Raw genomic sequence first — 25,838 nt, forward strand, 5'->3', positions numbered from 1 at the left:
ATTTTCATCTGTTGAGGAGATTCACGTGTCCTTGTTGTTCAGCCCATTCAGCAAAGAACAACACCAGCTTGCTCAGTTTTGTAGAGATTAGTAGCCGAGAATATGTAATTTCTGCCTTTTTGTTCTGCTGACTATCATGAGTCAACAGTTGTTCAGGAAGTGCCAGGGGTCTCTCAGGTGAATCTGAGGTTTCCTATGAAATCGCAGGAGATGCTGATAAAGCAAAATGTGTTGGACATTAACTGAAAGACTCAGGTTCAAGGCCTCTCGCCCTGGCCTGCAAGCATCAGTGCAGCTGGAGTGTCCTTGAGCAAAACCCTGAATCAATTTGTAACTGCTGTAATCTGCATTGCTGATATAAGAAGATACAAGAAGTGAACTGCAAAGTTAGATGGACTTTCAGGACTTGACCTTTACAATCACGGGGCCCTATTTTAACCATAGACAATTAAATGAATGGACAAAGTGACGCCATAGACTTCCACGGAGACCAGTGAAGGATATTAGAAGCACTATTCCGGTGAGCGCTGAGCGTTACTGCGCATCCTCCAACTGAGAGAGACGACGTAGATGTGACGTGAGCAACGTGTTTGAAAGTTGTAAGTCTTCTGGTAGCTGTGCCAAGAGAAATCTCAATCATTCCCAATCTTGCAGAGCGGAGAGCGTAGGTATATGTAAGGAGATAACATAGGCACAGGCTAATTATTGCTAACTAAAATGCTAGTTAACATTAGTAATTAAACTTAAACAGCTAATAAGTCGAAACTGCCTGTGAGCTTCTCCTGTACTATACGGTAATTCCTCTACTATGCGACAGTAAGTCGCATGGTTATGACACAATTGTTAGCTTATTTTTACAAAAACGTCTGCTACGGAGCCATACATGAGGTACAAGGTAATCGCTGTCAACATGATGCCAAAATGAATGGCAGGTGATGTCTTTTTAGCATCGAAATATCTCCATAGGATGTACGCTTTGCGAATGCTCACTTACCCCCTTGATTTTAACGATTCAAGTGCACGATGTGAAGCGCATGGCGCAGGTGCGTTTAGGGCATGTCCAAATCCACTTTTGCTAGTTTGACGGCAGAAAAAAGGGTCTGTGCACTGGGCGCATGGTTCAAAAGGGTTGTAGCCTACTTATGGCGTTTTTCCACTATGTGGTACCTGGTCGACTCAGCTCGACTCTACTCGCCTTTTTGGGTTTTCTATTATGAAAAGAAGTACCTGGTACCTGCCAATAGGTACTTTTTTTAGTATTACCTCCGTCGAGGTTCCAAGTGAGCTGAGGCGATACCAAAAAGTGACTTGAAAACCTGCAGACTACTGATTGGTCAGAGAGAATCGTCACTAATCACTGCATCATCCTTGCTAGCGACAGACAGGGGTGTCCTGAACAAACCCGCCATTTTTATATAGTTTAGCCAGCGGTGTTTATTTTGCTGCCTCTAGCTTCTTTTGAAACAAAAATTGTCTTCTGGCTGTGGTAACAGCCACATCCCAAAAATCAAAAACACACATTCCACATTCTGTGTGTGTGTCACGTTAAGTCACGGCAGTTTCCTGCAGTGTTGCTATGACGACCAGCCACGCTCGCCTCGCACATGAGGCCGTACTAAGGGGTGTTACCATAGACTGTATATTATTAACAGTCTATGGGTGTTACAGACTCAACGCATCGGTAGGCATTCGCGTCCGCAAGGCTACGCATCGCTATTATTTATTTATTATTTATATGATAGTTCATCGCAATTACACTCCAATAAAATAGCTCTCCTCGTCCAAAATAGTCTCTCCTCGTCCAGGCTTAGCATGGGAAGCACCAGAGACCACACAAACTCCCCATCCTGATCTCTTTTTCTGTTTAAATGGCGAACATACCACCGCCTATCGCTACGCTGCCTATTTTGTTGCCGCCAATGTAAAATTAGCAATAAGATGCACTCCTCTTCAGTTGCCATTTTGATCTGAATATCACCCGACTCTACTACCCCCTGTTGCGTGAGCGGTGTATTGCATTTCACACTTGCGTCCGCTTGAGCGCATTGCTCGCGTTGCTTGCTCGCGTTGCTTGCTTGCGTTGCCTCAGTAACAGCCCTAAATCTGCAATGGAAAAAGGAGGATGGGGCACCGTGGCCGAGTCAAGCAGAACTGAGTCAAGCAGGTACCATGTAGTGGAAAAATGCCATTAGTGTCTTAATTAATTCATAGGTGTGTTTTGGGCGTAACATGCAATAAACCAATCAGAGTGTCATCTCCCATTCCCTTTAAAAGCCATGCAGGCGGTTTGTACCTTGGGGCATTGCTAATATGATGGAGGATTTGCACTGTAATATTTTTATTGTTAATCTTTTGCATTTTGCATTTGCAGCGTTTGTGTGCTGCTGGCTTCCCTGTGTGTGTTTAACAAGCATAGTGTGCATGTGCTTTGCATGAGCCAAGGCGCATTTTACTAATGCGCTGTTAAAATAACAATGAAATGCTATTGTCTATTGACTTTAGACCAGGTTTTTGTTGGTCAATGACGCTATCACTTCCCTTGCCTCAAGATATAGCAGAATGCACCTGAACACACCTCCTTGTTAGACCAGCACCCCTATGGGCGCAGGTGCATTTGCTATTTAAACGACGTGGGCGCTGGACGGGAAATTGACAAGGTACAGATCCACCTGGCCGTGCGACGCTTCTGTCGCGCCGCGCTCCACTCTATTCGTATGGGTGACGTCAAGCAACTTCAACGTGCACGCAAAGCATTCCTGGAAGGCGGCGCTACATTTGAGAAAATGTTGCGAGTCAAGAACATGGTCAAGAAGCTGGCCGATGCCCAGCTTTATGCAAATGAATCCGTTGAACGCGACGCGACTATCCAGTAGAAGTAGAGCACAGAGGAGACGGGGAGAACGTGGGATCCTTTTTCTGCTAGATTGTAAATTGAGGAACGCCCATCAAGCACAAATGAGGGGAGTTGTCGCGACACCACGCGTCAGTCGTGTCGCAAAAGTGGATCTGTAGACACTTGCGTCGGGCTTTACGCTGCGCTGCGCCGGGTGCAAGATAGAGCCCATGATCTTGTTCTGCACAACAGATTATATACAGTAGCCTACAGAGTAAATCAGTGCTCTAAAGAAAACAGCCTGCTCGCACAGAATTCCATACACAAAATGACCGTTTTTTTTTTTTAAATACACCCATCTTTACAGTTGTTGTTGATACAGTACATAAGTTTATTATTTGGTTTCATCATGCTAAAGTAAAAAAAAAAAAAAAACTGCAAAAAATTTGAATAACGTTATATGCAACTTACAAAAAATGTATATATGTTGCTCTGTCTGTTTAACTTTTATTTTGTGTGTTGTCTCAGCACTTCAGAATAAGGAAATAGCTATTCTCTTTTACTGCACATCCTAATTTAAAGCGAAAGACACTTTGACACTGGAGCTATTTAAGGAAGTAAAAGGCGTTTTGTTTCAAACAATCGAAAACAAATTATCATGTAATGTATGAGTTTAACAAGCGTTTATAGGGGGGTTTATTAGCACACTAGGCACAAAACACTTGCAGGCACATCAGAAAGATAATGACGGACACACCTTCTGATGAGTATCTTATAGCCTACAGAAAGCAAACATTTGCACGCAGACAATGTTGGACAATGGCGAGGCAAAAATGCTTCTAGTGTAGAAGCTGGTGGTGTTCTTTTTTTAGATCTTAATTTAAGACTCATTTTTGACTGCATGCAGGGTCTTAGGTAGAGGTTGGCTCTGGCAGCTTGAACAATTCCTACTACTGGCAGCATGGGGTTAGAGTTAAGTAACAGTAGTTGGAAACCCCCCAGCAGTCTTGAATCATGTAGAGTGACATCTTGTTGAAAGGGCTAAATATAGACTCTGGCTTCTGCTGCAGCTTAAATATTAAGTGTGAATGAGTGAGAGCCTCTGTGCTTGTGTGTGAGTGAATGAGTGAAAATGGGTTGTGTGAGGAAGTGGTTAAGAGGGGGGGTGCAACGGAGGCGGCGCTACGGTAGGCATATGAAGGAGACCGTGTAAATTTACACGAATACAACCTCTCCTTTCCAAAATATAAACACGGGTCGGGAGTGTATGGGGTAGACCTAAACGAGTTTCTTCTGGAAGGAGACCGTGGTAAATTTTTGTTGTTTTTGAGATATTGTTGATTTTTATTTTCTTTGCACGTTAATTGTGTGACTTTAAAGGAATGCCATTGGAATATGCGCTTTTCGCTCGATAATCGGACTTGATGTGCATTTAGATCGCGACCTAATAGCGCCACCTGTGACACCGGCGGGCACCAGAGCAAGAGGCGATTTGGGTTGCCCGCTGTGGTCATACCTGGAAGACGTTACAGTTCCAGCTGCAATCACTATTTTGCTCTGGAGGAACAGGACACTGAATTTAGCACAATATTTCCAACAGCGTTATTTTCTTATGTGCACATTTTTTTCTTGATTTGTTCTGTGTAAAAAAAAAAAAAAAAAAACTCATTGTCACAGGTTGCTGACAGTGCACTAATAATCAACTTTCCTCATCAGATAAGTGCAGCACGTTTCAGCGTACGTAGTTTTACGCACACAATAGACGCTTGAGCTCGAGGCGAGACCAGCGCACGGGCAGCTTAAGGTACTGTGTGGTGGAAACGAAGATATAAACATAACCAAAAAGTAGCCGAGTCCAACCATCAACATGACGGACGGTGCAAGACAACGGAGCAGCACGTCGGGGTCTGCCAAGGATGCTGCCGGTGAGAAGGAGTCGGGAGGTGGAGTAGCGCTCAAGAAGGAAATCGGGCTTGTGAGCGCCTGCGGTATCATTGTTGGTAAGTCTGTGTTGTTATCATTTTCAGAGCCAGGACTACCATGTGGGGCGACCAGTTGTCTAATTCACCCACAGCAACTTTCCCTCACATAGCTACTACCTTTTAATGGCCTGCAGTTTATTTGAGTGTTTGAGAATTTTTTTTTGATGAAGAGAATTAAAATGAGAGTATGAACTGCCACCTGTGTTTCAGTGTGTAAGTGATTGTGATCAGCAGGGTATAAAAGCTGCATTATGATCAGATGACTCCACTTAATGAGGAGCTTAGAGTTCATGATGAATGTGTGGTTGTTTCAAGATAAGGATCCTGGCACAGAGTCAGTGATATTACCTGCATCTGTGCATCGCAACGTTTACATAGACAGTAGTTGTTGTAAAATGTAGCATGTGTTTACTCTACTACACAGTAAGAGCACACACTGGTTTGTAAAAGTAACTCTGTGAAGTCAGATCCCTCTGTCTGTATTGCAACAGTGTAATGCCTCTTTGCCCACCTGTCTTTAATCAATCAGTCTGATGGCATCTTTTCTTTGTAGCCTGGCCAGCGATTATGATGTCTTTAACCTCATTCATCTCTGATGCTCAGAAGATTAGGCCCATTCAGAGCAATTTGTAGGCTCACATGACTGACTTAAGACGCAGTGTGATGGCAAGCTGGCAACATGTGGACAGTCAGAAATTGGCCTACAGCACAGATCCAACCTTAAAGGGGCACTCAACCAATTTTACAAATTAAGCTTAGTTTACTCATCTACATCTACTACAAATCAATCCTCCATGGTGACCAGATTGATTTGCATTGTGGGAAATGTAGGATCCAGGGTTATGGAAATCTCTTGCAAGCCTCTCAATTTGTGTGTAATGACTATATCTAAAGCTAGAGTAACCCAATTAATCTACAAATCGTTTCAGCTGTACATTATACAATAATATTACTGTTAAACTTCATGATCTTATTCATATAATAATGGAGGTAAATGACACAAATCCAGTAGCATGGCTGTACAGAGGCCGGTCAATGGCTGTGACAAACAAAAACACCATCAGTCGACAGGTCGATCAATACAATTGCAGGGATGAAATATTGCACAGGTTGGGCAGGTGAGAGTGTGTGGTCTTTGTGATGACCTTGGCAGACATTGATGAGAAAGGAGAGGATGACTCATTCACTGCGTTTCCACGGTAATGGGAGAAATGTAGCGAGAGTGAGTGTGTATGTGCACATAGGAATTCCCAAGAGAAAGACAGACGGAAGCTGGGAAAAAGGAGGCTAAGAGAGAGAAGAGCGACAGGCAGAGATGAAGAGCAAGAGTATCTTACTCCCTAAATGAAGGCCTCAATTTTGCTCTGCTGTGAATTGCAGAGTAGAAGGTAGATGCAAGGCCAACAATAAACTCAATTTACACACATTTCTATTAATATAATAATATTTTCAAACCTTTCCAAGGCAGTGATCATTCTCTGAGATGATTGCAAATATTGACAGATCACTAAAATCTATAAAAATCTATAAATTTCTTATTTCTTATACTAAATGAGCAACTAATCCCTTTGCTTGTTTCCAACATATTCTCTCTGTAGCCCCACCCTTGAGCGTATCTATACAGCAACATGTAGATAATTCAATTAATAAAACATTTTATATTTTTTATATATATATATATATTTTTTTATGATTATGGCTCTCCAATTATCAGCCTACTATTAAGAAACATATTGTTAAACCACTAATGCTATCGTAGAGGATTTTTACAGCTGTCCAGAGTCCATACACCTCAGTGTAGTCACCAGACTGCTCTTTGCCGGGGCTTTTTGTCCTTGACCAAGTCACTCATTCATGCTTCAGCTCACATTGTCATGTGTGGGAGAGACGTGAGGTCAGGTGACTCGTCTGATCCTCTCTTTGTGAACATGCCCCGCTGGGTTTCCATGAAAAGGGCTGAGCACACTAGGACATCAAACGGTTTTATGATCTATTGTACAGTACAGGCATTTATCACTTACACACTCACACACACACACACACACACACACACACACACACACACACACACAAACATACACACACAAATCCAGAAACGTGCAAAGCCAGGAATTGGGATAAGAAGTGAACTTTTGGCCACTTGGAAGAAGACTCCGCCCTGATAATGCTGTTTTATTAGCTTGCCTGGCTACGCCATGTCTGAGCTGGACTCCAGTCCATGATTGTTGTAATTGAATTGCTGCTCAACTTCACATCACTTTAATTAAACAAGCTCAGTTTTATGTTATCACAGTAGCTTTTCATCTTTAAAATCCTGAGTTGGTAAAAGTTGGCAGAGGTAATGATGACACCAAACCCTCCTTTTTCTCACAAATTGCTCCAGTGTTGTAAATTGCTTTGGTATAATAATAACTCACACACATGCATGCACACAGGGCCTGCAGGGTCCGTGAGTGTCTGGCTGAGGGCCAAGCAGCAGGTTGCTTCAGCTTGGTGGCTGTTTAAACAGGGATTTAACGCCGGGTGGAAATGCAAGAACTAATCTTAGAGGGCTTTATAAAGGCTGATTAGGGTTATATCATAATGCTGCACAAACACACACATGCTTGTTAATATTCATAGTCTGCTGCTGCTGGCGTGAGCGGTGGCATTCAATCCTGTGTCATGGAGGCCCTAACAAATAACAAAATGATGTATTTCTCTCATTGGTTCTCTCTCTCAGTGTTTGGATTTCACTTAAGATGTAACTATGCAAGTTTTGTTTTGTCTATAGCTTCACAAAATGTATCTCCATAGTGTGTCTCCATTTTTAACTACTTTCTGGCATGTTATAGACCGAACGATTAATTAATTGTTGAGAAAATAATTGGCAGATTAAATGATAATGAAAATGCTGGACAGTTGCCCTAAAAGTAGCCCAAATTATGATACAGCTTAACAACATAAAATACAAAATTTGCCACAAAATTAAAATTAATCGGAAAAGCAAGATTGCATTCTAGAAACTAAATCTAAAACCATAAAAATAAATGTTGTCAATTCTAAAGTGGAGCCTCAGCCTGTTGCTGTTAGAAGGCATCAAACAAAGTCCAAGAGGAATAGAAATGTGCTCAGAGAGCATGTCCGAGACCAAGCTTCTTCCTTTGTGAAGCAATAATCAGATCAGGAGAATATCAAAATATCCTGTCCTTAAAGAGGCTGAGGCCTGCAGAGATTTGTCCAGAAATATGACAAAGAAACACGTGGACAGATGTGATGCACACTGCCGAGAGATTCGACAGTTCAGACTTTTTATCCACTGCTTACTAAAGTTGATACAAACGTGCATTTGGTCTTAGATCAAGACCAAAAGAGAGAGAGAGCCAGCGGTTTAGCAGCAGCATGTTAAGTTAAAAAAAAGTAATGTTCCCTCTGGGCCTGTTGGGAGACAAAAGGATGTGAAAACTATCAGAAAAACAGGAAACCTAAAGAGATACCACACAGTCAGCATGTCGCACACACTCACGTGCAATGATGCACATGACACGAACACACAACATGCAAGCGTGCATATTTGCTCACCCCGATAAAAGCACTCGCTCACCCTTAAATAAACGTCTAAATATGAACTCATTCAAACCAGAACGTTTATCTGCCTCTGCAAACTTGGTGTTGCAGAAGCATATCAGGGACTTTGCAACAGAGGAAAATGCTGAGTCAACGCATTGCTGCTGTTTTATCCACATGTCAAATGTAAAAGGTCATGCACTGAAGACCACTGCTGCCATAAAGATGTCAGAATAACCAGTGGTTTGATGGTTTGTTTGTCGTCTTTTTTTACCTTTCACCTGCAACTGGACTTACATAAGTGAGCGGCTTTCCTCAGAACTCCCACTGATGCATATGGAATCTGTTAAACAAATGTGCATGGTCTCATGCTTTCAGTTGAGCGGTTTGGCATATGTTCAGATTTTGCTTTAGATTTAACTGATCTGAGAAAGCAGGTACAGTCTTTAATAGTCTTTTCCTTTAGGCGCTGGAGGTTGCACTATTGACATTTCAACATGTTTTTCTGCAACAAACAATTTTTTTATGAATGAATCTATAGTTTATAGTAGTTTAGTCCAGTGGTTCTCAAACCTTTTACTTTTTGACCCCTTAAAGTGAAGCAATGTCTGCTACTGACCCCTCATCACAGGTTATGGCCTCAGTATGGACCTAAGTTATGAGCAGTTAAACTGAAACTGAAAAAAGATTATTATACTTGAAGGATTTTAGAGACCTGAAGATGTGTATGTCTAATAGCTAAAAAAAAAAAAAAAAAAAAAAAAAAAAGATCTATTTGCAAGGATATAAAACTAAGAAAAGCCGAAAGTCATCCATTTGAGAAGCAGGAACCAGCAAATATTTGTAATTTCTACATTACAAATTATATAAATCACCCCTATTATGTTGTCACACTATGCACCTATGGCTGCAGGTTATACATTGTTCATTGACAGTTGGAACAGGAAAGATTATCTAGACTTCATTTAACTCTGCAGGCGGAATGTGACAGTATCATTCATACCTTTGACTTTTGTACTTTATATTGCCACTCAGCCTATTATCCAGTTATGATTCAAAGCCTTCAACGTTTGACCCCTATGTCTTTTTATTGGCCGCTGGGTTCAAGCACAGTCAACCCAGCGATTGTAAGCTCCTAAAACCCAGCTGTGTCGAAGCCTCATCTGACAGGAGTGAATCTGTCCAGAGGCTCCGGCCGGCTTCTTTTTTAATGTCGGACTAGAACCCCAGTCGTCTGTCCCTCCATCTTTTAGCTCCTGTGTAAAATAACTGGCACACTGATGCTCATTGAATCTGTCAGGGCATTATTCTCCCCCCTCTGAATCTACCTTCAATCCCTCCTCCCTCTTCTCACTCTTTGCACTCTGTCACCCCTCTCTATCTTGCTCCATCTACTCATAACTCTGCTAACTCAGCAGATTACAAGTTCCCACTTTGCCTAATGGCTCAGCTGCTTCATCACTGTTCAAACTGTGCAATTAACAGTCTCTGATTAACATGTTTCTTTATTCCAAACATTAACAGGAACAAAAAAATGACAGTTTGTGGGTTTTAGGTGGAGTTTTGTGCAGTAACTATTTCTTAGTTGTTAAGATTTAGGTGTAGTGACTTCCTAGTCTGATTGTCTCAGGGAGGTTGCCAGATTTGGTGTCATCGTGCTTGCTGAGGTCGCTTGTACATTTCTGTTTGTGTTGGAATTAATTAGTGAGCTTTAAAGGTGTTGTTATGCACACTTTTCTACTTCAGGCAGAGCTAGGCTAGCTGTTTCCCCCTGTTTCTAGTCTTTATGTTAAGATAGGCTAATTTCCTCCGCGTTCTTGCTCCGTACTTAATACACATACATGAGAATGTTAAAGATCTAAAGTTGTAGGTCTTACAAGAGACACATTAACTATGTTTGTAAATAATGGTTAATAATTGTAATACTAGACCCTACACTTCCCATAATGCAAGAGGATAGCATATTTTTGACTCCCTGCCTTCAAACTACACTCCCCCAGTTTGTAATCCAGGCTTTTTAAATATTAAACATAGTGGCATCACTTGAGTTATTTTCTCAGACTTGACAAAGCTCATCCAGAGCTGTAGCAATGCTGTAATGTGTCAAAATGGTGGAATGCCCCTTTAAATGCACTAAATATCCCACATAAAAACGTACTTTGTTTTCACTTCTGCTTATTCACGTAAACGCTACAGCTTTTCACGACAATGCTGACAACAACAACAACAACAACCTCTTATTCATTCTGCCCTGAAATCTGACCCCTCTCTCTTCCCTCCCTCCATCAGGTAACATTATCGGCTCAGGTATCTTCGTCAGTCCGAAGGGAGTGATGGAGAACGCCAGCTCCGTGGGTGTAGCCCTGATCGTCTGGATCATCACGGGCGTCATCACAGCCATTGGGGCGCTGTGCTACGCCGAGCTGGGCGTCACTATCCCCAAGTCTGGGGGAGACTACTCCTACGTCAAGGACATCTTCGGAGGACTGGCTGGGTGAGACATTCAGTCATTTACTTACAGTTGGAAACAATCAGAGGGCGTTCAGGTGTATTTTCATATTTGCAGATGGGATTTGAGTCAGTAAGCCAGACACATCCAATGAGACTGGTGTATATGAGTGGTAAGCAATGTAAATAAAGAGGAGGCTTTTGACAATATGTGACATGTACAGGAAACTACAGTGACTTTGGAGTTTTTCTGGGTTTTTTGATTTGACATTTAAAAATGTGTTCTAAAAGTTTTATATTTAATCTGCAAAAAAGTGCCTGGGTTTTCAAGATTTAAAGCAGTGGTTATCATTTTTGTTAACCAAAGACAGACGTTAAAAGCTATTTTTTGTAATAATCTAAAATTATTATTTTTTTAATAATTATTTTTTGGGGCTTTTCCCTTTATTACATGGAGACAGTGGCTAGGCATGAAAGGGGGAGAGAGAGAGAGATGGGGGATGACACGCAGCAAAGGGCAGCAGGTCGGATTAAAACCCGCGCCGCTGCAGGACTCAGCCAACATGGGGCAAACGCTCTTACTGGGTGAGCTAGAGGCTGCCCAATCTAAAATTATTTTGAGGCAAAGGGTAGATTTATTTATGATCAAACGTTTTACTGACTATCACGTCACTCAGGTTTGCTAAACCTCCAGGTCAGAAAGTGCTTTCTATTAAGTGTATGACCCAGTTTTATTAGAGGAAGGGGCCTCCCAAACAATTAAAGTTAATATGACATGGATTTAGGTGAGCATACCAACATGTCTAGATTCCTCTCTTTATCCTAGTGGATGAGCCTGCTCATATAGGTCAGACATTTTGATCCAAAGCAGGGGGCCTTAAACCTGAAGCCAGTACTGACTCATATGGTAGATTCACAAGCAGTAAAAGAGAGTTTACAAATGTGAGGCTGCTGTGTGGTTTTACGTCTTTGTCAACCAGTTTTGAATTGACTTTCCGTCCACAGCTTCTTCCGTTCATTCATAAGGTAACGCTTCTTACAGTAAACGCTTGGGAACCATGCTAGGTTAATTTCCAAGTAACACAATGTCATTTGTTAGCGTATATTTAACACTGTGCCTTTGCCCAGACTGTAAACACAGATTAGGCCTTTGTGTCACAAGGATACATATTATCAAGGTATTTTGAGAGAGGAATTCAACCAGACAAAACAGACAGTGATTGTTTTTGTCCCTTTGTACGGTTGCTATCAATACACATCAATGAACGCTCACCTCCAGGGACTCAGTAGTTTGGTTTGAAGTGTTGGGGCCACACCATTTCCCTGTGCCCTCCAGCTAGTATAAATAAACTGTGTTCAAGTGGTGTTTGTTTTTGTTGTCCTGCACCTTTTATCCCTGTGTGTGTGTGAATGTGGGAAACAGTTATGCGTACTGTATAAGTCAATAACTGCAGTAACAGAAACACTTGTTGCAGCTGGGGGAAGGCGAGCTTATAGAAAAAGGGGAAGAGCTCGTAAAGTTGTACGCTCAAACGCGACTTGAATGGACAGCGGAAAGGCTCTTTGTTTTGTCAGGCTAACAAGGGTTGTGTTACACCCATAATGTGCAGTATATAGACTACTATAGATGCCACAGGTCGCAGGGAGTCATTGTGTAAAACGGCTTAGAGCGGGATTATGATATAGGGCTATATAAAAATGAGAAGAATTTATTGCTACTAAATCCTCTAGTTGTTCTCCACACATAGGACTAGCGGATAATTTTAGAAGTACAAAAGTATAATCAGCCATATGTATTAAAGTATCACATGTAAGTATGCAATAAATCATATTTATTGATACATTAAACTGCAAGCTGCATTTGAATATTGTAGTTGGTTCATGTGGCGCTATGTCTACTACGATACCACTACAAACTACTACACAATAACTATAGAGTTTTGGTTTATTTAATCTACAGCAGTGCATCACATAATCTAAGTTTATCATATGTTTAGCACATGAAACCCAATCTGCAAAGTACAGATAAAGAGTAGGCCTACAGTAAAAAGTACAATATTTCCCTGAGAAATGTAATGAAATTAAAGTATAAAGTTGCGCAAAATGTAAAGTAAAAAAAATTATCAAAATGTTACTTTGTGTTAGTGTTATGGTGTCTACATAGAGCTCTCAGTCTGCATTCAAATGTACATTTTTACTTTAAACACACACACACACATTCCAGTGAGACACAATCCCATTAACGCAGTCAGCTGTAATGATCCTTCTATAAGCTATCAGGGAAATCCATGTAAAAAAAAAAACCCTAGTCTGGTTGTCCCTGCTACACTCAGCTAAACCCTTGTGCTCTCCTTTATCTCATTTCACCGCCTCACACACTCACCCGTTTTCTCCCCCTGTATGTGTGAAGCACTAGTGACCAATCCGTGTCACTACTGACAAGGCTTGCATCAGACTCATATTGTCACTTTCTAACACAGCGAGCACACACTGACTAAGTATCAGTAATGTGCTGCCATATTGGTGCATCGTGATGTCCCTCTGCTTCAGTTCACTGAGTCACTTCAGTAAAACCAGCCGCCAAACTGAAATTGTATTCAAGTAATCACAGGTGCTTGTTACTGAATATGAACGTACGGTGACAGGCCTGAAACGAGCCATCACGTTTCCATATCAGTCACTCACAGACAGCAGGGGTTTCCCCCTTTGTCATGAGGACTGCAATGAGTTATTATTTTATTGTCGTCTCTATCTGTGCACTGTTTTTTTTCATTTGATTGTTTATCCTGTCAAACATTATAGCGAAAAAAAACCCAAGGTGACATCTTCAAATAGCTTAATTGAAGAAAAAAAACACACAAAGATAATTAATTTAAAATGACACAAATCACAAAAAAAGCAGCAAATTGTCATGTTTGAGAAGCCGTTTCCAGCATGTTTGCTTTTTAAATGACTTAAATTTAACGACACATTTATAAGTGATTATACTGTTCAATCCATGAATCATTTTATTGACTAATTGTTTCAGCGGTGCATGTTTCACATTTATAAGTGATTATACTGTTCAATCCATGAATCATTTTATTGACTAATTGTTTCAGCGGTGCATGTTTCACATTTATAAGTGATTATACTGTTCAATCCATGAATCATTTTATTGACTAATTGTTTAAGCGGTGCATGTTTCAGTACATTAAAAAGTTATTAAATAGGTGAGAGGCCAAGAATGGTAAGAAACAGAGTTCACATTTGTGTCACCTTCCTCAAAAAATAACCTGCTGTGAATGAAAATCTGTAAATGGGAGGATGTATACAGTATGTGCCATGTGCCTTTGTCATGTGTTTCCTCCTGTTTATCCCCCACCTGTGTGTGCTCCTGACACCCTACTGTTTCTCCCATGCCTCTGTGTTTGTAACTGTTTCTAACTCCTTTTTGCCTCAGGTTCCTGCGTCTGTGGATCGCCGTGCTGGTGATCTATCCTACCAACCAGGCTGTGATCGCGCTGACGTTTTCAAACTACGTCCTGCAGCCTCTCTTCCCGACCTGCTTCCCACCGGAGACCGGCCTGCGTCTGCTGGCTGCTGTCTGCCTCTGTGAGTAATACCGAAGTTTCGGCACAAACACGTGCAGTTGCTGTGGTTGCCCGCAGACGTGTTTCCTAACGCAGAACACACCTCGGATGGCTGAGCCAAACTCACTTAAAGCAAGGTATCATATCACAGAGTTCAAGGGTTTTCCTTACCAAACTAGGCTAGACTAGATTGGTAGTAGATCAATACACAGTGCCTGTCATGTACAATAGTACCTTTGTAACCAGTATTACGGGTTAGCTGAACGTGTAAGGCGTATATCATGATCATGGCAGGAATATTCATTGCAGGGATTTAGCACATAAATCTTTAACCACACTCTATTACAGCTCTCTGTGAAATCTTTTGCCTCAACTGTATTTCTGTATTGAGAAATGCTTATTTGCTTTCTTTTGCCGAGAATTCAATGAGAAGATTCACAGGACAGCAACAGCTTGTCCATGTGTTGCCAACAGTTCAACCGAGTGATGTTCCCTGCTTAGGATGTTTCATTTGAAGAGTTTGTAGTTACTTTGAAGCTCCTATGTTATTTAACCCTCAGTCAGAGTTCATCTAATACAAGATAGCAAAGCAGCTAGAGGAGTGTAGCACTAATAAGTGAACCTGTGAAGACAAATAATTAAATAAATGTGTTGCCGCTGACATGACAGTGGTTGATTTGAATCAGTCAACAAAGTTCACACACACACACTAGCCAAATACTGCAGGCAGCTTTTAGATAGACAGACAGACGTGGACACTGGGGAAGAGTGTGTGTATTGTATGATGACATTTAGGGAGGAATACATACATATATATATGCAATATTCTTTTAGTCATCACCACTAATGCTTTTCAGGGAAGGGAAACTGCTGGAAACATCGCTGAGTCAAAAGGGTTTTTGCATGTCTTTTGAGTGGTCAAGGTTCTTCAGTAAAATTTAGTATTTTTTTGTTACTGATCTCCAAAGGTTTTTTTTCCGTCCTGTGACATGCTGTTCACTGGCAGATGGCCTCAGTTGGCTGCCCTGTTTGGTTTGACAAAATGGAAATCTCACTTTCCAATGGCATGCACATTAACACACACATTTGTACTCAGTGAAGCAAGAGTTCCACTACTTCATTACCTTTGCCAAATAAGTTGTGCTGGTCAGTCAGCAAAACATCACAAAGACATTTCAACAGGACCTCGATGTCTACTGTGATAGAGAAAAATCTCTTTTATTCCTCACATAGAGTTCTTCATAATTGGACACGGGGTGCAGGTATTGTGTCCAGTCTACGCTAATAAACCTGTTTCTTTGCACATGCCCTTACTAGTTTTATTAAAATCTGTTGGCATGCTTTTGAGATATTCTGTTAACCAACAGACAAACTGTTTGACAGATGTAATAACAGTGCGGCACTCTCTAAAGGTTTCATTAGTTTGGATTAGACACATTGGGCTACATTTACCTGTCTTTCTTGTCTCTCTTTCACCTGAAGCAAAATGTCCTTAGCTCTGACAAGAACTGCTAGCAGTCATAACTGTTTGTTTTCAGCTTTGGCTGAACCAGTAGAGTGATGTCCGTTGGACAGATTCCCGTCAACAATGATATCATCCTTGTTGTTTATGGGCTCAACATGCATCTGCTTCTCTGTTTACACATTACTTTGATTTCCCAGATCTGGCCCCTTGCAGAATATTATGTAATAGTGTGCAAGATATAACCTTACGTATTTACTTACAAATCCAGTTCAAATTTAGAGACCAAACCAGATGCTGCCAATCGCTGGCAAGTCTGGTCACTTCAATCTTGCAGTGCAAGGGTTTTTCAATGTGTACCATTTCAAAAACATGCTAGGGATTCTCTTACTACAGTCGGCAGAGTGGGAGGTCATAACTCTGTCATGTTTTCCAGCAGGCTCATAGTTAACTCTGCTAGTTTCCATACATACGTTTGTATACTCAGCTTACAGACAGCTGAGCAACCCCCCTTCGGCTCCATGGTTCGAAGAATATGTCATTAGATGTTTACTCGAAGGCAGCAAATATGAGTCACAGGGGGGCGGGTACACATGTGTTGTTATTGTAATGCAGTGCTTTGACGAAAGATCATCTGGTTTTTACAACAACTCTGTGTAATGGTGAATTAAGAGGTTTAAGATGTATTCACTCAGGGCCACATCAGTGTATTTTAGTTCATTGTGCCTGTGTCTACACAATACACAACTCAAGTCCTAAGCTGATCTGGGTGTTAAGAGTTTCTCATTTCCTGTTTTTTTGCGGCTACTCCCCCTCACTGCAACTCTTGTTCTGTGTGCTGTAGTAATTTGTAGTAACGCTGCAGGAAGTCATAACTTTCCCCCCTCTACCCACTAAAAACACACCAACCTACAAACACCATAAACATCTCTACACCAACTACAAACCCCACTCTTTGCACTTGTCTCTTTATCTGCATCCAGTACACACATCTACAGTGTCAATTCATACCCATGCATGTCTGTTCATGTGCATCTGCCTTTGTTCCCTGCAGTGGCAGCTCACAGTTATTTAATGTGATGATCTTAATCCCACAGAATCAAACACGCCTATTATTTAATGGCACCCTATTGGCCTGAACCCATTGGCCTCTTGTACCCAGCAGTACAGATCAAATCCATTATCTCTGTCTGTGTTCAGGTCAGTCTTAGTTTGAAATGAGATGAATAGCATTTCCAAATGTATTTTCACATCTGGAGTTTGGAATCCTTTTTTTGTCTTTACATTACATTGTAAAGGGTGAAGTTCAATGCCATGATGCAGCAGCAGAATCAAAGGTCGCTGCAGTGTTTAGATGTTAAGACACGTCGAGTGTGCAGCTTTCTTTTTATTATCTTTCTCCATTTGCTGACCTGACATCAGTTCACTTTCCATCAAGTGACAATAACCAGTTTTTTTTTTTTTCAACGTCTTCATCTTTTCTTGGGAAATAATCTGAGTTTTACTACTACAACAATGCACTCACAGTTCCTTTACCAGATCAATAAAACAGTTAACACATAAACCTTTATCTACTACATTCACCCCATAACATAATCATTTTAGAACCTTTTGTTACTGTCAGTGCTAACTCGTGTTGTGCAGCACCACGTTATTCAAAGTGGAGCGATCCCAACATTTCCAAAGCTATCAATATGCCAGGCAGAATTTTGGGGAAATAAGTATAAACTTGCCCAACTGAAATGGTGCATTCATAAAACAAAAGGGAGTCTCGGGTTTGAATATGTCACAGTGTAAACATCATTAGAGCTTAAATAAAGAGTTGGAACAAGCTGATACAAAATGTCACTTTAAGAGGAGACACAATGGAAAAACTGGGGTAAAATAAATAAGCATTACATTTTACTGTGTTTTATTTGCATCTAGTGCTGCTGACATGGGTGAACTGCTCCAGTGTGAGGTGGGCCACCAGAGTGCAGGACATGTTCACCGCCGGAAAGCTGCTGGCCCTTGCCCTCATCATCATCATGGGCATCGTGCAGATCTGCAAGGGTAAGCACCCTGAGTGCATACGTCCACAGTACATTCCACCTTTGTCTGGTGTCTATGTGTGAAAGGAAAAAAGTCACACACACTTGCAGTCACCGGGGTTATCGTCAGTCATTCGGGACAGTATAGACTCCCTGTGGACGCTGCAGGGATCACTGAGTTTCTGGGGCCCCTTTTAGTTAAAACTCACATTGCTAATATCAGCACGCCTGTGTGCGTTTGCTGTCACAACATGGCTGAGGGCCAGTTGTTACAGGGGCCACAGAGAGTAGGCCCCTGAAACAACAAAATGGGGATTTTTGTGCGACTGTTTGAAGTTAAATGAAGACTTCAGTGGCTGATTTGATGCAAGACTTTGGGTCATATATGAGGTATAGTATGAGACAGTACAAATACTTTAATGCTCTCTGAAAATACACCTCAAGAAGGGATTTCAGGAAATATATAATGACAAATGAAAAATTAGGAAGATTTAGACGGTTTAGACATTCACCCCAAAACAAAGTGTTTGATAATATCTCAGTGGGAGCTCTGGGAGCACCGAATAAGTCACTTTACAGGATTTAGCAGAATGTTTTTTACAACTTGTTGTACACACACTGATCACATTAGATGATGGTTTTCAGATGGGTTCCCTCACAGCAAGTCCAAAGCTTAAATGGAAACCGGTTTGTTTACCCCCAAAGCCAAACAACATTAGCAAACTCAAGACTATTTCTCAGGAAAGACCTATTTACTTAGGAAAGGTCATATAAACGTACATAAGGAATGCAGGAAACCTTGACTAAATGAAACAATTTTGATGGCGAACTAGGATGAAAAGACATTTCTTAAAAAAAAAAAAATTAAAAGGGTGGGGTTTTCTGATATTATAAAATGCTGCCAATTAAAAAGGTCACCTAAACATTTGCATTATCTATCTCCTGTAGGAGACTACTACTGGCTTGAGCCAGCCAATGCCTTCGAGCCCTTCCAGGACTATGATGTGGGTTTGATAGCTTTAGCCTTCCTACAAGGCTCCTTCGCCTACGGAGGGTGGAATTTCCTCAACTACGTCACAGAGGAGCTGGTGGACCCCTATGTGTAAGACGCTTTATTCTGCTTCTCATATCTCTAGAACTATTTAGTTGCTATTGTTAGAAAACCACCTTCCCACAGTAGTGAATGGCTCATAGCCATAGGAATATATCCATCCATCCATCCATCTTCGTCCGCTTATCCGGTGTCGGGTCGCGGGGGGAGCAGCTCCAGCAGGGGACCCCAAACTTCCCTTTCCCGAGCAACATTAACCAGCTCCGACTGGGGATCCCGAGCGTTCCCAGGCCAGGTTGGAGATATAATCCCTCCACCTAGTCCTGGGTCTTCCCGAGGCCTCCTCCCAGCTGGGCGTGCCTGGAACACCTCCCTAGGGAGGCGCCCAGGGGCATCCTTACCAGATACCCGAACCACCTCAACTGGCTCCTTTCGACGCAGGGAGCAGCGGCTCTCTCCGAGCTCCTCACGGATGACTGAGCTTCTCACCCTATCTCTAAGGGAGACGCCAGCCACCCTCCTGAGGAAACCCATTTCGCCGCTTGTACCCTGGATCTCGTTCTTTCGGTCATGACCCAGCCTTCATGACCATAGGTGAGGGTAGGAACGAAAACTGACCGGTAGATCGAGAGCTTTGCCTTCTGGCTCAGCTCTCTTTTCGTCTAACGGTGCGATAGATTGAATGCAATACCGCACCGCTGCGCCCGATTCTCCGACCAATCTCCCGCTCCATTGTCCCTCACTCGCGAACAAAACCCCAAGGTACTTGAACTCCTTCACTTGGGGTAAGGACTCATTCCCTACCTGGAGAAGGCATTCCATCGGTTTCCTGCTGAGAACCATGGCCTCCGATTTAGAGGTGCTGATCCTCATCCCAACCGCTTCACACTCGGTTGCGAACCGATCCAGTGAGTGCTGAAGGTCGCAGGCCGATGATGCCATCAGGACCACATCATCTGCAAAGAGCAGCGATGAGATCCCCAGCCCACCAAACTGCAACCCCTCCCCACCCCGACTACGCCTCGATATCCTGTCCATAAATATTACAAACAGGATTGGTGACAAAGCGCAGCCCTGGCGGAGGCCAACCCTCACCTGAAACGAGTCCGACTTACTACCGAGAACCCGGACACAGCTCTCACTTTGGTCATACAGAGATTGGATGGCCCTGAGTAGAGACCCCCTCACCCCATACTCCCGCAGCACCTCCCACAGTATCTCCCGGGGACCCGGTCATACGCCTTCTCCAAATCCACAAAACACATGTAGACCGGTTGGGCATACTCCCAGGCTCCCTCCAGGATCCTTGCGAGAGTGAAGAGCTGGTCCGTTGTTCCACGACCAGGACGGAATCCGCATTGTTCCTCCTCAACCCGAGGTTCGACTATCGGCCGAACCCTCCTTTCCAGCACCTTGGAGTAGACTTTACCAGGGAGGCTGAGAAGTGTGATACCCCTATAATTGGCACACACCCTCTGGTCCCCCTTTTTAAAAAGAGGAACCACCACCCCAGTCTGCCACTCCTTTGGCACCGTCCCAGACTTCCACGCAATGTTGAAGAGGCGTGTCAACCAGGACAGCCCCTCCACACCCAGAGCCTTGAGCATTTCTGGACGGATCTCATCAATCCCGGGGCTTTGCCACTGTGTAGTTGTTTGACTACATCAGTGACTTCCGCCTGGGAAATCGACGACAATCCCCGTTATCCTCCAGCTCTGCCTCTAACATAGAGGGCGTATTAGTCGGATTCAGGAGTTCCTCAAAGTGCTCCCTCCACCGCCCCTATTACCTCCTCAGTGGAGGTCAACAGTGTCCCATCCTTACTGTACACAGCTTGGATGGTTCCCCGCCCCCCTCCTGAGGTGGCGAACAGTTTTCCAGAAACACTTTGGTGCCGACCGAAAGTCCTTCTCCATGTCTTCTCCAAACTTCTCCCACACCCGCTGCTTTGCCTCTTTCACGGCAGAGGCTGCAGCCCTTCGGGCCCTTCGGTACCCTGCAACTGCCTCCGGAGTCCTCCGAGATAACATATCCCGGAAGGACTCCTTCTTCAGTCGGACGGCTTCCCCTGACCACTGGTGTCCACCACGGTGTTCGTGGGTTACCGCCCCTGAGGCACCTAAGATCCTAAGACCACAGCTCCTCGCCGCAGCTTCAGCAATGGAAACTTTGAACATTGTCCACTCGGGTTCAATGCCCCCAGCCTCCACAGGGATGCACGAAAAGCTCCGCCCGGAGGTGTGAGTTGAAAGTCTGTCGGACAGGGCCTCCTCCAGACGTTCCCAATTTACCCGCACTACACGTTTGGGCTTACCAGGTCTGTCCAGAGTCTTCCCCCACCCCCCTGACCCAACTCACCACCAGATGGTGATCGGTTGACAGCTCTGCCCCTCTCTTCACCCGAGTGTCCAAAACATACGGCCTCAGATCAGATGAAACGATTATGAAATCGATCATTGACCTTGGCCTAGGGTGCTCTGGTACCAGGTACACTTATGAGCATCCCTATGTTCGAACATGGTGTTCGTTATAGACAATCCATGACTAGCACAGAAGTCCAACAACAAACAACCACTCTGGTTTAGATCAGGGAGGCCGTTCCTCCCAATCACGCCTCTCCAGGTGTCTCCATCATTGCCCACGTGTGCGTTGAAGTCCCCAGCAGAACAATGGAGTCCCCCACTGGAGCCCCATGCAGGACTCCAGTCAAGGTCTCCAAGAAGGCCGAATACTCCGAACTCCTGTTTGGTGCATATGCACAAACAACAGTCAGAGTTTTCCCCCACAACCCGCAGGCGTGGGGAGGCGACCCTCTCGTCCACCGGGTAAACTCCAACACAGCGGCGCCAGCCGGGGCTTGTGAGTATCCCCACACCCGCCCGGCGCCTCACACCCTGGGCAACTCCGGAGAAGAAAAGAGTCCAACCCCTATCCAGGAGTATGGTTCCAGAACCGAGACTGTGCGTGAGGTAAGCCCCACCAGATCTAACCGGTAGCGCCCACCTCCCGCACCAGTTCCGGCTCCTTCCCCCCAGAGAGGTGACGTTCCACGTCACCAGAGCCAGCGTCTGCCGCCCGGGTCTGGTCCGTCGAGGCCCCTGACCTTCACTGCCACCCATGTGGCATCGCACCCGACCCCAACGGTTCCTCCCACAGGTGGTGGGCCCATGGGCTGGAGAGATGGGAGCCACGTAGCTTGTTCGGGCTGTGCCCGGCCGGGCTCCGTGGCAAACCCGGCCACCAGGCGCCATAGGAATATAGCTGTTTTTAAAGCTGCTAGTAGCTGTTTCAGTGATTAGCAGTTACATACCGGCTAAGCTTCCTAGTTTAATCCTTTTTCTTAAAGCTCTCTGAAATGTATTTAACTTAGCATGAGATAATTCTCACGATCATCCCCAGTGTCTGGCCACTGACCTAGAAACAAACTGGTAGAATAAAATGGTTTATTTCTTAATTTCCTCTGCATTTTCTGTCTTTTTAACAATCCCAAGTTTTTAATAATCTTGGTATCCATTAATTCACTTCCCCTAAGGTACCATTTTTAATTTCCTTCTTTAAATCCTCCCCTGTACCCCCTTCTCTTAAGCTTTCCTCCTCATTCTGTCTCCTAAACATTGCTGTTTCTGTCTTCTCCAGGAATCTTCCTCGTGCCATCTTCATCTCCATCCCCCTTGTGACCTTCGTTTACGTCTTTGCCAACATCGCCTACGTCACGGCCATGAGTCCCCAGGAGCTGCTTGCCTCAAACGCTGTTGCCGTGGTGAGTATCACAGCGCATGACGTAGGATGGTCAAAGACACACCTTGATAGTAGAACAACTCTGTCTCCCTCTAGTGAGTGAAACTTGTTGGTTGATACCTTTTGAACGTCATTCATTGCAATCATTAAAGTGTCTTGAGATAACTCTTGCTATGATTCGATACTAAAAAAAAAATGGAATTGAATTATGCTAGTGAACGTATTGACATGTGATGAAGTAAGCATCTAACCATCCGCCTGTGTGTCTGCCTCCTTTCATCCAACCTCTAACCTCCATCCTCCCGCTCCTCCTTTTCTAGACGTTTGGTGAGAAGCTGCTGGGAGTCATGTCGTGGATCATGCCCATCTCTGTGGCTCTCTCCACATTCGGGGGAGTCAACGGTTCCCTCTTCACCTCTTCCAGGTTAGTTGGCTCGATAACAGCTTCGATTAGATGGGATCTACTATGTGTGGGCAATGCACCAGTTGCCAACAATGCACCTCTAATAATTGCAGTGAATATATTATCTAGTCTACTTCATCTTAAACCTCTTTCTAGTATTTAATTTTCATCATAAAAAGTGTGGATGTACTGTAGACTTAAATACTGTACATGCATTAACTGAATCTCTATCTCTCACAGATTGTTCTTTGCTGGAGCCAGAGAGGGCCACCTCCCCAGTCTGCTGGCCATGATTCATGTGAAACGCTGCACTCCCATCCCTGCTCTGCTCTTCACTGTGAGTACCGCTCTCACCACTACACTCCTCGTATTTTACCTCCTTCAGATAAGTCACGTTCTGTTTCTCGTGATACACAGATAAACCAACCACAAATTATCAAACCTGCCTCTGACCCTCCTTCCTCCTTTTTCTTCCTCAGTGCCTGTCCACCCTGCTTATGCTATGCACCAGCGACATATACACCCTCATCAACTATGTGGGCTTCATCAACTACCTCTTCTATGGAGTCACTGTTGCCGGGCAGATTGTCCTTCGTATTAAACAGCCCGACTTGCACCGACCAATCAAGGTGTGTCCATAAAAAGGACATTTCATACAGAAATTCATAATAGACAGATGCAAGAAGAAGAAATATTATACAAACTGTCAAGTGATCGTCTCTACATGAGTGTAATACGTTGTTGCTTTGTTCTCCCTTACCTTCCAGATCAGCCTCATCTGGCCGGTCATTTACCTCCTTTTCTGGGCCTTCTTGCTCATCTTCTCCCTTTACTCTGAACCCGTGGTGTGTGGCATCGGCCTGGCCATCATGCTGACTGGCGTCCCAGTCTATTTCCTGGGAGTCTACTGGGACAATAAGCCACAGTGCTTTGACGCCTTCGTTAGTAAGTTAGCTTATTGTCAGGTTGTTTTCAGTGGTGAAATGTTTGACATTATTAGAACCTCAAATACATTGTATGCCATCAGGCAAGTCCATGGAATAGGTCTACTATTTGGGAAATTTGCTTATTTCTTTTATTGTAAAGAGTTAGTTGAGAAGATTATGCCTGTACACTCTGAATGGAGCAATAGCCAGGAAGCAATTAACTTAGCATAAAGACTAGAAGCAGGGGAAAACAGCTAGCCTGGCCACCAGCTCTAAAGCTCACATATTAATAACATGTTTGTTTAATCAGTACCAACACAGAAATGTACAAACGACCTTTTGTGGTTTTGGTGGGAGTCATTGCTATTCTTGTAAGTAAGCATGCCTGGCTCTTCCTCAATACTGACTTGACAGAAAGAGCTATTGATCTTTTCTAACTTCTGGCAAGAAAATGAATATTAAGTATGATGTATTCTTTTAACACAGTACTTGTAAACATGATTGAATTTGAATTATTTGTCCTGGGAACAATGCCATATATTAAAGCTTTTTCTTCATGCATTACATGCATACTGTGTCATATGTCATGTAAAAGCCTCTTTCTTAAAACTCTTTGTTGTTCTCTTCTTCTAGATAAGATGACGTACTTGGGCCAGAAGTTCTGCGTGGTGGTTTATCCCGACATGGGTAATAGCGGTGGGAGCGGAGAGGAAGGAGAGGAAATGAAGGAGGCCAGGTCTCCTCTGTCCAAGGCGGACGTAGACAACCACAAGTCAGCGGACTGCTAAAGAGTTTTAGCTCCCACCTGCCTCAAAATAAACAGACATATGCAGACGCACACGTGGGTGCGCACACACACAAACACACATGCAAACATACACCACAGTTTATAGTGGATTTACTGATCAACACTTTGTCTTTAATATTTGTATCTGGTTTTGTATCAATCAATAATTTTTGTGCCAAATATAACATGAGGTATGTAGAGTTATATGACGTCAAACGTTTTTGTCTGGGGTCTTTCAAAAGTGCAATAAAGAAGGTTAGCACCTTCCAACTCCTCAATACATGCTTAAACAGACACATGTACTACTCTTCATCATCATCCCCCTTCTTTTCCTCCACTCACTCCTACTGTAAGAACATCATTTCACTTTTTGTATTTTTATCAATTACTCTACTGTGATGGCTACACAAACACCTTTTCTTTGTTTTGTTTTTTTGTTCTTTTTTGACACATTGTAAATGTTGCTTTGTCATCCATTCAGCACACCAAAGCTGTATTTTATGCAGAAAATCAGATTCAGATCAAGTCATTCAACGTCGTGAAGTACACTGTAGTACTGTGTTTAGGTTTTGAAGGTGACTGTGATTCCGAAATGATTCTCCTTTTTTTTTTATTGTGTTAATTGTTTATATCATTTGACTGTGTTGTTATTTTAGTTTTAATATTTTAATTTTGTTGATATTCTTTTTTTTGTTTTTATTTAACATCATATACATCTCGGCCTATTTTTTTTACTCTTGCGTACACCTGAAAGCTGATGTGTGAACTGTTCTTGTTAATTGCCTTAATTAGAATATAGTCTGTACTTGGGTGTCACTACAGCTCTGTTTTGACTGATGTGGAGAGATGGTTAATCCTCGTACATTGGGGTAGTTTTAAATTTTTATGGAAGTAAAAAAAAATTGTTCTTGCATGGACATTACACTGATAATTAACCCGTTTAAACTGCAAGTTCAGCATGGACATAGACAACTAAAATGAATAGGCAAGACACTATAGTGTCCACCACCACATTTGCATTGTTAATGTGCAAACCCCTACACCGACACATGTGAATGCC

The 25,838-nt window shown here is 43.1% G+C and overlaps 1 protein-coding gene across 1 annotated transcript; it reads left to right on the plus strand.

Moving 5' to 3' along the window:
• The first annotated feature begins 4,198 nt into the window (after positions 1-4,198).
• Positions 4,199-25,447, plus strand: slc7a8a (solute carrier family 7 member 8a). Its single transcript, XM_028564622.1, has 11 exons — positions 4,199-4,833; positions 10,651-10,855; positions 14,252-14,403; positions 17,770-17,895; positions 18,822-18,975; positions 22,561-22,684; positions 22,983-23,086; positions 23,306-23,402; positions 23,545-23,694; positions 23,833-24,010; positions 24,625-25,447. Exons 1-11 carry the CDS (start codon positions 4,701-4,703, stop codon positions 24,777-24,779), a joined length of 1,578 nt encoding a protein of 525 aa, XP_028420423.1. The 5' UTR covers positions 4,199-4,700; the 3' UTR covers positions 24,780-25,447.
• The last annotated feature ends 391 nt before the right edge of the window (positions 25,448-25,838 follow it).

This window comes from Perca flavescens, chromosome 19, assembly GCF_004354835.1.
Source record: "Perca flavescens isolate YP-PL-M2 chromosome 19, PFLA_1.0, whole genome shotgun sequence".
Lineage (NCBI taxonomy): Eukaryota > Metazoa > Chordata > Actinopteri > Perciformes > Percidae > Perca > Perca flavescens.

Bases quoted from the DNA above. Each gene is read 5' to 3' on its own strand.
- slc7a8a (XM_028564622.1), top strand. From the start codon at position 4,701: ATGACGGACGGTGCAAGACAACGGAGCAGCACGTCGGGGTCTGCCAAG. The intron at 10,856-14,251 runs GTGAGACATTCA...TTTTTGCCTCAG, and splicing joins ATCTTCGGAGGACTGGCTGG to GTTCCTGCGTCTGTGGATCG. The intron at 23,403-23,544 runs GTGAGTACCGCT...TTTCTTCCTCAG, and splicing joins TCCCTGCTCTGCTCTTCACT to TGCCTGTCCACCCTGCTTAT.